Raw genomic sequence first — 14,009 nt, forward strand, 5'->3', positions numbered from 1 at the left:
GCATTCAGGTTTTCCAGTTTAAGATTTTAACTTGGTTTTTTCAAAACCAAATCTTGAAGGGAGAGTCAGATTTCACCCTCGAATTCAGAGATGTTGCATGTGAAGGCTAGAATCCTATCCTTGTACAAGGCTTGTCGGTAGATGGAAAAGAACTCTTGGATGGTCCCGAGAAGCACCGTTGGAGTATCTCCACCTGTTGGGCATTATATGGAACGGAGCCACCCGAAGATAGCAAACCGATTCTTGGGCAATATCTGGGAACAGGAAGCGCATGCCGACAAGCAGCTTCCGCACGTAGACACGGATATCCTCGAAGCCTGGGTCGGGATAACACGAGTATCCATACCAGGGAAATGAAGGCGAACTGATGGAGGGATATCGAAGTTATGCCGGAGAACCCACTCATCCGCCACAGTAAAAATGGACCTTACACCATAGGCGTAATCTAGATTCGGCTAGATTTCTCGCCACCTAAGAGTTGGTCGTCAGAGTTGAAGGAACCAGCAGAAGATCGAAGACATTTAAGTAAGAAAGGGGGGAGAGCTGAAACTCGGAGAGTAGAGAAAATTTGAGTTGCAGAAATAACAAGGAGAAGAGGCCGAAGAAAGGAGAAGAATACGAGAACAAAAGGCTCTAGTGATTTGGAGGAGGAAGAATAGGTAAAGAGAAAGAAAAGGATAATTGAGGGGTAGTTATAAAATAAAGAGTAATGATTCACTACCACTTAAATATACAACTTTTCACCACCTTGTCTATGTGGCAAGGTGGTCCCCCACTTTAATTTATTTTTAAAAAATAAAAAAAAACTCAAAAAGTAGTGGGGGACCACCTTGCCACATAGGCAAGGTGGTGAAAAGTTGTATATTTAGGTGGCATTGAATCATTATTCTAAAATAAATACCCGTGAATGCAAATCAGGGCATTAACTCGGATGTGATTGAGTACAAAGAACTTCGCCTGAGGTATTTCATGATTATCCATCGGTAGGAACTAGCGGATTATAGACACGTGTCCCAAGTGTACCCACGCGCGCGGTGTTCTCGAGAAGTACAGCAGATGGAACACTAAGGGATAATTATAAAGGAAATCCCCAAGAATGCCAATCGGTGCATTAACTCGAATATAAATTTTTATTTTTTTATTTTTATTTTTTGGTAAATACAACATAGGAAAAGCCTAAGGCCTCGTTTGGTTCGCGGAATGTCTATTTCGTTAGAAAAATGAATAACTATTCTTGAGAATAGATGAAGGTGGAATGGAATAACTATTCATATTCTTTTGTTTGGTTGTAACGGTGGAATAAAGCATTACATATGTATTCTTTTGTTTGGTACAGTGCAATACATTGGTGAATAGAATCATATTATAATCAAATTTCCTAAAACACCCTTATAATACAAATATAATTTATATTCTTAAGGACATTTTTTTTCTTTATTTTAGAAAAATAGACAGTCATACTATGACTTTTTTTTTCTTTTTTTCTTTCATATACAATTACTCTACAAAATGATTTATAAGAAGAAAAAAAAAAAAAAAAACACACATACACACACACATAATCATCATATCACCATCATAAAAAAATAAAAAGAAAAAAATAGATTATCTGCAAAGCCCTTTTTGTTTTATTCTTTTTTATTTGTTTTCCTGCAACAAACATTCGTTCTTTTGCTTACAGAGTAAAATAATTTATAAGACAAAAAAAAAAAAAAAAAAAACATAATCATCATATCACCATCATAAAAAAAAATAGATCATCTGCAAAGCCCTTTTTATTTTATTTTATTTTATTTGTTTTCCAGCAACAAACATCCGTTCTTTGCTTACAAAGTTTTTCCCAAGCCTCCGCAAGGCAATTGGAGTCCCCCCCGATATCAAGAGGTACTCGTTTTACTACGTCTTAGTGCATTCTGTAAGTTACATCACAGGAAAAAAAAAAAAATGTAACCCACAACAAATTAAGTTGGAGTTGAGAAACAGAGAGAGGGAGATGAGAATATAATTGTAGAATAATTGCAAAGATGGAGAGAGATACTGATGATGCATTTGAGTGTTGAATTTTTGAAATCAAAATTAAATTTTTATTCTGTTTGCGAATTTTGAGGTTTGATTTTTTAGAAAAAGTTGAATAAAATATGATTTGTTTATAAAAATTTGAATAAAATATAATTTGTTTTTGAAAAAAGTAGAATCAGAATTATATTTTATTTTCAAAATTTCGTATCCAAACACACCATGAGTTGAGAAATAGAGAGAGGGAGATAAGAGACTTGGGTGTTGAGAGGGTTGAGGCTTTTGGGTACAAAACGAATTTTATTTATTCCCACAGGAAAGTAATAGGTATTCCACTCCTTTTTGAGTGGAATACCTATTCCTCTTCGTAAGGGAATAGTTATTCCGTGGGAATAACTATTCCCTTAAATAATATACAACCAAACAAACGAATAGCTATTCCGTAGGAATAACTATTCATTTCCATGGGTCTAATCCGCGAACCAAACGAGGCCTAAAAGTTCTTAAAGCACCATAAAAGAAGAAATAGATTCATTTCCAAAGCATGGAGGAAAAGATCCAGAGCACAAAGAGAAATTGGGAATGCAGATAAATAAAAACTTAGTTGCGGCCCAATTTGCCACATGATGAATACAAAAGTTTGCACTTCGGTAGGAACCATCATACAACAAATGAAATGCCGAGGGACCGACGAGTAGGTATGGGTAAACGTGATAATGGGTAATGAAAATAATTCTTAAATGGTCCATCAAAAGGCGTGCCGGATCACTCATTCGAAGAGGGACAAGCGTCCAGGTGTGCTCTAGTGTCAGATAACCGAGAAATCAGGTCAAAATCTTAGTCCAAGAGGAATAGGGAAAGAATACCGATTCGGGTCCAATAAATATTCAAAGTCTTAATCAAGCTCTCACGGCACTCCTTGGACAGGCTGGGGATGAAACCCTAATTCAGATTTGCCTACATCTCCTAGATTGTAAATAGGCCCTTATATGAGGTACAAAACCGAGATTGAATTATTGTGCATTGGGCATATTATTTCCTTAAAATTTGACTTAGGTATCAAAGTGAGACTCCTGGTATGCCGACAAGTTCTCTTAACTTTAATTTGTTTGTTTTGTAGCGATCCTGAGCACGTGTTGTCCACGTCATACTGGAAACTAATTTAACAACGCCTACAATAGTCAATTTTTGGCGCCACCAGGAGTGGCTAAACTGACAAATAATAGATGTTCTCAGTGTAAGAGCATTTGTAGTGAACTCGCCAAAATTTCAGCAAATTTTGAGGAAAAATATCACTTTTGTTATTTTAGCTACCTAGTTTTCAAAAGTTCTAAATATCAAACTCTTCAAATATTCCATACTTCAAATAAATATTAATTTTTTATTAGTTTTATAAAAATAAAATTAAAAAAAAAACCTTCCGGTAGATCGACGAGAGCAAAAACGGGAGAGAATCGGCCGGATTATCAACACTGGGTATCGGATTTTTTATGCCGAGAGCATAATCGGCCGGATTATCAAGCCCGATTACTGGATTTTTGAGGGTCGGAGCAAAATCGGCTAGATTATCAAGTCGGGTTATCGGATTTTTGGGGGTCGGAGCAAAATCGGTTGGATTGTCACGCTGGGTACCTGATTTTTTACGGCTGGAGCAAAATCGGCCAGATTATCAACACTAGTAATGCCGACGGGAACTGGGTCAGTCACGCCGTGGTTTGCTGTACCTCCACTTGAACAGCTCACCACGCCAGTGCTCCACGCCCAACCGGCCATCCACACGACCTGTCGAATGAAAGGATCCTACTCCGGTCGTTGCATCTGAGACGATGATGAATAGAAAAGTAAGAGAAAAGAGATGGAATAAAAAATTGGAAAAAAAACAAGAGACGATCGACGAAACGCTCCTCTCATTAGACGAGGGCTTCTGATAATCCTTCATTTGACGATGATGTTGACGAGCTCGTTGGAGATGACATTTTGAGCAAAATCATCTGATTTTGATGATTTCGTCTGTTTGACGACTTCACTCGAATGCTCTAACGAAGCGAGACGTACACTTGTTTGACGTGCGTACTAAACAATATGATTAATTAACATAGCATTTGTTTTAGTGCGAACTGCATCAGTGGGTTTTATCCTATTTTACAAGTTCGCTTTCCAACCCAAATTGATAACCATTTGATTTTGGATTATGAAACGTCTTTTTACTGATTTTGGCGATTGAATCTGTCTATGAAACAGAAAGAAGTGCTCCGGAGATTTGGCTTAGGTATTCTAAAAAAATTATAATATATGTTCGCTAGTTTTTCTCAATAACATAAATAATTGTTTTTTTTTTTTTTTATAAATTATATAAAGTAAAAGAAACTAAATTTAAATCTAAACTGTATTGTGCCGCATCAACATGAGCTGATCATTTTCGCTGGTAAAACGTAAAATTTAGCATTACTCTTCTATATCGATCAAGTTTATTTATTTTTTGTATTCTACATTAATTAATCTCAACTCAACTTAATTGTTCTTTTCCTTTTCTCTTTTTTTTTTTTTTTAATTTTTTTTTTAATAAAAAATCTTATTAAAAAAGGAATGATTTTAAGTCAAAATAGAAATTAAGACTTCTAGAGCATTCTTAGTAACCTCATCAAATTTTACTTTCCAAAATAGTTAAAAATCACTATTCTATATTCTGATAAACTACTTTTTTAAAGCACTCACAGTAGTCTCATTATTTTAACTATTCACTATTACTATTCTATTTAAATAATTTTTTTTTCAGATCTTTTTATTCTTTATCTATTTAATCTTAATTTTTTTGAATGTTTGTCTTTTCCTACTAGTCATGGTTTTAATATTTTTCTTATACTAATGGTCATATTTTTAAAAATTTGTATTTTTCGTAACGGTTATATTTATGAATATTTATCTTATACTAATGGTCATATTTTTGAAAATTTGTTTTTTCCTAACAGGATTGTGCTGAGACTGATTTGTGTGATAAAGAAATGAGAAAAAAAAAATGACAATTTTTATAGTTTTTTAATGATTTGGTGAGTGAAGGTGAATACTGTTGACTCACCAAATTTTTTTGATTAAACTGGTGAGGCCGCTTAGAGTAGCTTTTTGGCTTTTTAACCAAATTACATCACCAAGCTATTTTGATGAAGCTACTAATGAAAATGCTATTAAGGCCAGCGCCCGACTATATATGTCTTAGATGAATGTGTATTATTTAGTGTTTCATTTTTTTAATTTTTTTTTTTGCCCTTTTTGATTAAATAAACGGCTCTTTTTTACTTGTAAATAAAAAATTCACAAAAGAAAAAGAAAGATCGACGAGCTAGCATATGTATATACATACGGACAACTTGGCTACATATAAAAAAGCTTTAGGGTTCGTTTGGATTTGTGATTTCAAAAAGTGCGATTTAAAATCATGATTTTAAAATGTGCAATTTGAAAAAAGTGATTTTTAAAAACGCAGTTAAGCGTTTGACAAAATCGCAGTTTAACATTTAAAATCGCAAATTATCCTTTAAAATTATGGGTTTTCAAAAAAGTACTATCTCACATGCGATTTGAAAAAGTGAATTTTTTGCGTTTTTAAATCGCAATTTTTAAAAACACAGTTCCCAAACGATTTATGTTCTACGATTTGGTTTAAAATCGCACTTATTGTCTACAAAATCTCAATCCCAAACGCACCAGTAAATCTTTGATATCACACTTTTATACTCCTAACCTTATAGCATACTTACCCACCCCCCCCCCCCAAAAAAAAAAAAAAAAAAAAAAAAAAAAAAAAAAAAAAAAAAAACCTTATAGCATGGTTCTCCCAAGTTGGGCCGGACTTTGCTGTCAGAGTCACAAACACGCCGAATCAAATCTCAAACAGCTCGCAAAGAAAATCTAGTGATCAGTAGTAATGGTTAACAATAATACCGTCATTAAGAATATGATTCTCTTCCCGACAAACGAGCTTTTAACTTTTTCTTTTTGATTTTTTCATTTTTTTCCCTGTGGAAAGGAAAGGAACTTTACTTAATAGAGGGGGTTAGCGTGTAGACTCCAGAAATTAATATATATAAAGGAGAAGTAGCTTTTAGAATAACTGTAAAAACAGTAGCTTTTCCTTAAGGTAGAGGGTGTGCTTCTCCCGCAACCACTAACTTCTAAAGCCTTCAAAGCTTATAACGATATGGACAAACACACACACACAGAGCGACTGTATGAGTTCACAACGACTGTTTCAAGCTTATTTATAGGAAATATGCACTCATGCATAGCGTTCCATTTCCAATCAAACCAACGGAATAATATTTAAATTTTTTTGATTGGAAATTTCACAATGGATATTAGTCAATCTGCTTCCACTCAAGGATTCATACCGGCTAGCTCTTTAGTGTGCTTTCTTTTCTCGGTCTTGAGCTTTAATTTAGGTGGATGAGAGCTGTATTTCAGTAGTGGCTTTGTTAAGTTCTGGTTTTGAATGGCCGGGATTGGATATGAACGGTGGGGTTCGAGATTAATTGGAATGGTTGTGATTGCTTTTCTTGTTATGGCTTCGGCAAAACAAACTTCGGAGCAAAGAGCTGCAACTTACAAAGTGACTGAAGAGGTTGAACCTCATTATGTAATGAAAGTGTCCAAGGCTGCTGCTCCATCGGGTCATAAGCATGTTTGGCCGGTACTCAATCTTTCATGAATTTAGATAGAAATGCATGTTTGTTTGTTTATAGGTTCTTTCATGTCATGAATTTAGATAGACATGCATTTTCTTTGTTTTCACAAGTTTTTTCCAGCAAATTAACCAGGGGATTCAGTTTTACTCTACTTACTTTTGCTTGCTAAAGTACTCTTTCTATCGATTCTACTCATGGCAATTGTTTTTACAAACGTGTTGAGAAATGGGCAGGACATGAAATTTGGCTGGAAGATTGTGGTGGGTACAATAATTGGATTCTTGGGTGCAGCGTTTGGGAGTGTGGGAGGGGTTGGCGGTGGTGGAATTTTTGTTCCGATGTTCACCTTGATTATTGGGTTTGATCAGAAATCGTCGACGGCTCTATCAAAATGTAGGTATTCTTATCATGACTGTTTTTTTCATTGCTTTTGCATTTAGTGCTGCCACGTACTCAAAAGTTATATCGAATTAGGAAGCCTATCTATATAACATTAATATATGTTCCATGGAAATCCACTGTAAGGAATTGTCTGCATAATTAAGCTTTCTGACAATGAACAGTTTATACTTTTGTTTTTGTTTATCCTAGATTAGTTTTTTTATGTAATATCTAATTGATTCTTAAAGTGGGGGTTTTGTTAGATTGGAGCTTGGGAGCGGTTTTCATATGGTGTATATTATTTTCTTATTCATCGTTAAGGAACTAATTTACAAAAGATCTTTTTGCTAAGCTGCTTTTCACGGTTCTACTGAAGAACCTGTCAGAAATTTTTTGTGGTCTGGTTTGTTTTGTCAGGTATGATCACGGGTGGAGCAGCTGCAACTGTTTTCTACAATCTAAGGCAAAGGCATCCTACCCTTGACCTGCCCATCATTGACTATGACCTGGCACTTCTATTTCAACCAATGTTAGTGCTGGGGATCAGTATTGGAGTTTCTTTCAATGTGATCTTTGCTGAATGGATGATCACAATCTTGTTAATTATTATCTTCATAGGTAACGGTTGTTTTGCACTGCAGTCCTTTCTCCACGTTTTTTCTTTCTTCATGACCCTGCTTCCCTGCAGTTATGTCAACCAAGGCTTTCCTCAAGGGTGTTGAAACATGGAAAAAGGAAACCAGAGTTAAAAAGGTGGTCTAAAACTTTGCTCATTCGATCATGTTTTGATGTTTTGTGGTGTTTATTTAGAATTCATCCACCCTCTTCCATTTCTTAATTGTTTTTTGGTTTCTAGGAGGCTGCCCAACGCTTGCAATCAAATGGTGAGTTGATTTTAAATAACATTTTCTTTTCCTTCCTCTTGCTTCTTGAGGTCTATCTTGGTGAATTGTTTTGGCACGCTCTAATTCCCTTTGATCAGGTGCTGGCAGTGAAGCTCGCCAACCCAGACCTGAACATGAAGACCCAAGCAACGGCACTGGTACAGAAAGCAAGAACTCTAAGAGAGCAGAGGTATGAGAACACAGTAATTACTTCCATTTGATTTATGATTTTCAGGACTATTGACTTCGATCTGCAACCTTTTCCCAGGTCTCTATGCTTAAGAATATTTACTGGAAGGAACTTGGACTTCTTGTGGCTGTCTGGGCCATCATTCTTGCACTCCAGATTGCCAAGGTTTCCAATAGCGCGCTGTGTTAACTTAATTTTCATCACAAAAGCCTAAATTTTGGAGAGTTTTTTTTTTTTTTTTTTTTTTTTTTTTTTTTTTTTTTTTTGCATTTACAAGCGAATTAATGGGATACTTGTGTGTTGGACTTAGAATTACACAAATACCTGTTCAGCGGCATATTGGGCACTAAACCTGCTGCAGGTAACTTGTATGACTTTGATAAGAGAATTTAACAAATGTATTTTCTTTCTTTATATAAAGCAGCAGCAGGCTGATCATCACTTTTTCTTTCTTGTCTGTCAGATCCCTGTGGCCGTTGGAATGACTTCATATGAGGCTGTTAACCTGTACAAAGGGCGGAGGGTGATTGCATCCAAGGGAGAAGCAGGCACAAATTGGCGAGTGCATCAGCTGGTTCTTTATTGTGCCTGCGGCATTGTAGCTGGCGTCATCGGTGGGTTGCTTGGTCTTGGTGGAGGGTTCATTCTTGGTCCACTTTTTCTTGAGCTGGGAATCCCTCCTCAGGTGGTCTATAATTACACGTCATGCATGCAATAGTTTGTCGGTAAAAATAATGCTAGCGGGGTCGTAACGACCCACCCTAACGACATCCATCGTGGTATTACTCTCATAGTAGCATACTTAATTACGGAGTTCTTATAGATTCATGACCATCACAGCTTTAAAACGCGTTGTGTCAAGAAGGGTACGAATATACATATAAGCACATACTCATTTTCCTATCCAGGCGATGTGAAACGTCACAATCACCCTCTCTTGGGACCCAACATCCCTGCTGGCGACCCTTATGAGATCTCTCCATTCTTGGCGTTCCAGCGAGTGCCCACTGGTAACCCTTATGGGCATGTGCATGCTCCCCCCATCTCAGGCTGGACAATAGTTCTGATACCATTCGTAACGACCCACCATAACGACACAATACTGTTCGGTTTTGGCTCCTCTAAATCAGATTTTCCAGGAGGTCATCCATCTTGGCATTACTCTCGCATTAACACGCTTTATTGTGGAATTCTGATAAGTTCACGGCTTTAAAATGTGTTGTATCAAAAATGATGTGAATATATATATATAAGCACATACTCATTCTCATACCCGACGATGTAGGACGTCACAATCACCCTCTCTTGAGACCCAGCGTCGTCCTCACTGGCAACCCTCATGAGATCACCCAATTCTTGGCGTCCCAGCGAGTACCCACTGGCAACCCTTTTGGGCTTGTACACGCTACCTCCATCTCAGGCTAGATAATAGCTCTGATACCATTTGTAATGACCCATCATAACGACACAATATTGTTCGCTTTTGGCTCCTTGAAACAGATTTTTCAGGAGGTCACTCATTCTGATATTACTCTTGCAATAGCACGCTTAACTACTGAGTTCAGATAGGTTCATAGCCATTACGGCTTTAAAACGCGTTATGTCAAAAATGGTTCGAATATACATATAAGCACATATTCATTCTTATACTTAGGAAATGTGAGACGTCACAAGGGTAATTGAACCTAGGTACTTACTGCATCAATTATTAATGTATGTGGGCTGGGTTAAAAACCAGCAAGTTGGGTATTTATTACATCAATTGTATATTTGGATCAGAGTTCATTCATATAATTCCTGGACTGACTTGTTTAGAATGATCATGCAGGTGTCAAGTGCCACGGCCACATTTGCCATGACATTTTCTTCATCCATGTCTGTTGTAGAATATTACCTTCTAAAACGCTTCCCAGTTCCTTATGGTAAGCGATATTGATTATTGAGGAGCACGTTCAACAAGCAAATGGTAAAGACATCAAATGTTTTCGTATATATAGTTCAACATTTTTGTATTTAAACCTTTGCAGCGCTCTACTTTTTTGGCGTGGCAACCATTGCTGCTCTTGTAGGACAACATGTGGTAACAAAGGCGATCGCCATATTAGGGAGAGCATCGCTGATCATCTTTATCCTGGCCGCCACAATTTTTGTGAGTGCGATATCACTAGGTATGTGTACTGCTTCATAGTCTCGATCTCTTCATTGATTTTTCTTTTTCTTTTCTTTTTTTTCTTTTTTTTTGAATCTCATTAACGAGAGAGTACGAACTTTTGTTCCATCTTAAACAGGCGGGGTTGGCATAGCACACATGGTTGAAAAGATTAAGCGCAAGGAGGACTTGGGATTTGAAAGCCTCTGTACATAGAAATCCTTCTGTAGATATTCTCCGGCCCTAGCATATATTGAACTTCTCATACTTAGGAACAAAATTAACCATTGGTCCCTGAGATTCGTAATTTACCAGGCTTACGGAGTACATGTTTAATTTAAGCTCCATTCTCATGCCTTATTTCATCACTTTTCACATGGTAGTCAAACAGATGGTGCATGATTTATCAACCACTAATCAGGTCCTAAATTTAGTCGGACGGCAGACAACTGGACTGTTATCATGTAACACTAGCTTTCAGGGTTCTGAAACTATGATTTCTTTGACTAGAGGTTCAAAATTGAAAGTGTTATAATCAACCAAATGATATGCATAACCTCTCAAAGTTATAGGGAATGAGTCACGTGGTATATAACAGCTGAGAATAATTCTGAAAGACTAAAATTTTTATTGATACTTCAAAAGTAAATAATAAAATAATAATACATACCTGCCTTTATATAGGCTAATTTTAAGTAAGTACTTTCCAAGCAAAATAATGCTTGGAGAAAAAATATTGAAACAAAAATTATAAAAAAAAAAATACTTGTAGAGAAAGTAAAAAGCATTATTCTAAAAATAATCCTCTAATATTATGCACAATTTCAGTGCATATATTTTTTTGTTAAAAAACTCCAATGGCGCCATTATTTTAGTATCTGACAACTCAGTTACTGATTCAGTATCTTCTCCTGCATTAGTCAACCCAGATTCCTCGAATTCAAATTATCTTTGTCTCGATCTTTTGAATATCCAATCTGTGACGTCTCAGTGACATTAACTAATTGGTAGTTAACTCTATGGTTCATCTCCCAGTCTTATTGTAGGAAGAATAAAACCACATTGATCTCAGCCTCTTCGAAAAAAGTCAAGCGCTTTCACTGTCTGAATTTACTAAAATTTCAAACTGTGGAATTGCTCAAGAAGCATGGCAAATCTTAGAAACAACATATGAAAGTACAAAACTTGTTAAATCTGCCAAATTTCAAATGTTGATTTCTAGATTTGAAGAGATTAAGATGTTGGATGATGAGACATTTGGAGAGTTTTACTCGAAGATGAGCAACCTAAGAAACTCGATGGTGAGTCTTAGGAAGACCGTCTCGGATGTAAAACTCATCCGTAAAATTCTAAGATATTTACGTGAGCGTTTCAGAATCAAGCTGACTACCATTGAAGAAAGCAAAGACTTAAAAGAGATGAAGATTGAAGAGTTGGTGGCATCTCTTCAAACCTATGAGCTGTCCCTGACCATAGTCAAGATGGTGAAGACAATTGCCCTCAAGGCATCTAAAAAGAAATCCAAAGTCTCATATGAAGAAGACTTTGAGAAAGAAGAAGATGTTGTGGCAATGCTAGCCAAGAATTTCGGAAGATTAATGAGGATTGATTGATTCAAGAAGAAATTCTCCAAAAAACTGAAGAAGGCCCCTAGAGAGTCTAAACCTGAGGAAGCTGAGAAGAAAGACACAAGATGCCCCAGATGTTTTGAATGCTCGGGCTTTGGGCATATACGGGCTGATTATAGGAATCTCTAGCAGGGAAAAGTGAAGGCTTATAATGCGACTCTCAATGATGAGTCCGATGAAGAAGAATCTCCTGATCAAGACAAGTTTCTAGCCTTTGTGGCTCCATATGAAGAGGAGGATTCTTACTACTCTAAGCACAGTGATGAAGACGGGGAAGAACTCAAGGAGGCCAGCATACAAAATCCTTTATGTAGAGTTCGAGAAGTTGAGGGAGACTCGTAAGCAGCACATCCATGAGCTGAATAGCTTACAAACTAAGAATAGTTCACTGCTGCTCCAGATACAAGATCTAGAAGAGAAGATACTGGAGACATAGCTTCAGTTGGAGAGGGTCACCGATGAGAAGCTGACCCATATGTTGTCAATCCAGAAGAGCCCAACAGATAAGACCGGACTCGAGTATGTAGCTCCACCCTCTGACATTCCCTCTACTTCTAGGACTGTCTTTGTTAAGCCCACAATCCCTGAACCTCCACTCACCATCGTGGACAAAGGAAAGGATGTAAGTGGTGGAGATATTCTAATCACTCAGAAGCCTCCCACCATTAGACGACCTCCCATATGAAATAACTACGGCCTAAGCGGGCATGTCCGACCCTAGTGTCCTCTCCTCAAGGCTCGAGATCAAAGGTCAAAAAAGAGGTGCCTAGACAAACAAATTTCAGCACAAGACCTCTGGTCCAGCATAAGGCTCCACGGCATCGGGCACCCTAGTATTGAGCTCCATGGCATCAAGTTCCAAGGCACCAAGCCCCACGGCGCTAGGCTCTTCAGCATCAGCGGCCTCAGCAGAGATTTGTTCCTGCCACTCAGAATGGCAAACCCAAGAATAACAAATCAAGGCACTTTATGAAGAAGCCGCAGAAGATGGAGGATGATCAATTCTATAGGGATTTGCTTATTTGGATGCAGCGTATGATACAGTGGATGGATCATCAAATGAAGTCATGTCAACAACCACCAAAAGGAAGGCAGGCATGGGTTAGGAAGGAGGCAGAAATTCACCCCTTGAAGGGGAATGGACTCACCTAGTTGTTGAGGATTCACATGCCTAGGATTTGGTTCCTAATCCTAAAGCATCAAGTTTGATTGCATTGGATTATTCTCTATATGTCATATTTTTGTTTGCTTTACAATTTAGGAATCATTGTTATTTGCCCCCTGTTTCTCTTGTTGTTCTATGAGAAAATTTTGCATGTACTATTTGGGAAAGACAAAAAAAGCATGTCGGGCGACCGTTTTTCTGTATTGGTAATTTTTATCCTTTCTCTTAGAAAACAAGTTTGATCTTACCACATGCTAGGGTTATGAGTGTCTTTTTACCCTTATAGCATGTTTTTATTTTTTATTTAAAAAAAAAAAAATTGGGGGAGAAGATGCAAGAATTTTATTTTCTTTTTTCTTTTCTTGGCATTTCAGATATTGCTTGTGCTTTTGCCTAATATCTCAGTTCATTGTGCATTAATTGACTATGCTTATATATTATTGAGAGTTTATGCCTAATATCTGCCAAGTCTTCCTATGCATCTAAATGCTAGATAGTTACTTTACTCATGCGATGATTTTATGTACTATCCAAGACTCCTCTAAGGTACATTTTTTTTTTTCTCTTTGACTTTTTGTTTTCTGGAAATTCTAATGAGAAAGATTTTTTTGTAAGATGGTCAATTTGACTAGCTCGCTAGTTGAACTTAGAACCTAAAAATTCTAACATTCTCTCTAGGTTGCAGCACCAAGTGATAAAAAGCATTCAAAAATCAATAAATCTGAATAAATAAAAAGATCCAATGCTTATTGTGCTATAAATTTGCTCTTAAACTTGTCCCTAGAGAAATAGTCAGTGACCAAATCATTGCAGAAATAGATGGTCACTAAAGGATTAAGTAAAAGAAAAGTGTTGTATCTTAGGGAGAGTGTATCAGATAAGGGTTGCTAGGTCCTAGTAAAATAAGGTTTGATTTT

At 36.9% G+C, this 14,009-nt stretch overlaps 1 protein-coding gene across 2 annotated transcripts; it reads left to right on the plus strand.

The window, feature by feature from the left end:
- Window positions 1-6,181: 6,181 nt before the first annotated feature.
- Window positions 6,182-10,837, plus strand: LOC133862342 (sulfite exporter TauE/SafE family protein 3-like). 2 transcript variants are annotated; one of them, XM_062298129.1, is made up of 12 exons: window positions 6,182-6,700; window positions 6,929-7,088; window positions 7,494-7,694; window positions 7,765-7,829; window positions 7,933-7,960; window positions 8,059-8,150; window positions 8,229-8,315; window positions 8,461-8,511; window positions 8,614-8,764; window positions 9,979-10,072; window positions 10,178-10,318; window positions 10,439-10,837. In XM_062298129.1, exons 1-12 carry the CDS (start codon window positions 6,503-6,505, stop codon window positions 10,464-10,466), a joined length of 1,296 nt encoding a protein of 431 aa, XP_062154113.1. In that variant the 5' UTR covers window positions 6,182-6,502; the 3' UTR covers window positions 10,467-10,837. The 2 variants fall into 2 exon arrangements, with proteins under 2 accessions (XP_062154113.1, XP_062154112.1); XM_062298128.1 differs by having other exon boundaries at window positions 6,183-6,700; window positions 8,614-8,835; window positions 10,439-10,833.
- Window positions 10,838-14,009: the final 3,172 nt, after the last annotated feature.

The sequence above is a fragment of the Alnus glutinosa genome, chromosome 3 (assembly GCF_958979055.1).
Source record: "Alnus glutinosa chromosome 3, dhAlnGlut1.1, whole genome shotgun sequence".
Taxonomy (NCBI): domain Eukaryota; kingdom Viridiplantae; phylum Streptophyta; class Magnoliopsida; order Fagales; family Betulaceae; genus Alnus; species Alnus glutinosa.

Excerpts from the sequence above, each read along its gene's own strand:
- LOC133862342 (XM_062298128.1), top strand. The coding sequence starts at position 6,503 with ATGGCCGGGATTGGATATGAACGGTGGGGTTCGAGATTAATTGGAATG. Across the intron at positions 10,073-10,177 it reads ACGCTTCCCAGTTCCTTATG|CGCTCTACTTTTTTGGCGTG; the intron begins GTAAGCGATATT and ends AAACCTTTGCAG. Across the intron at positions 10,319-10,438 it reads TGTGAGTGCGATATCACTAG|GCGGGGTTGGCATAGCACAC; the intron begins GTATGTGTACTG and ends CATCTTAAACAG.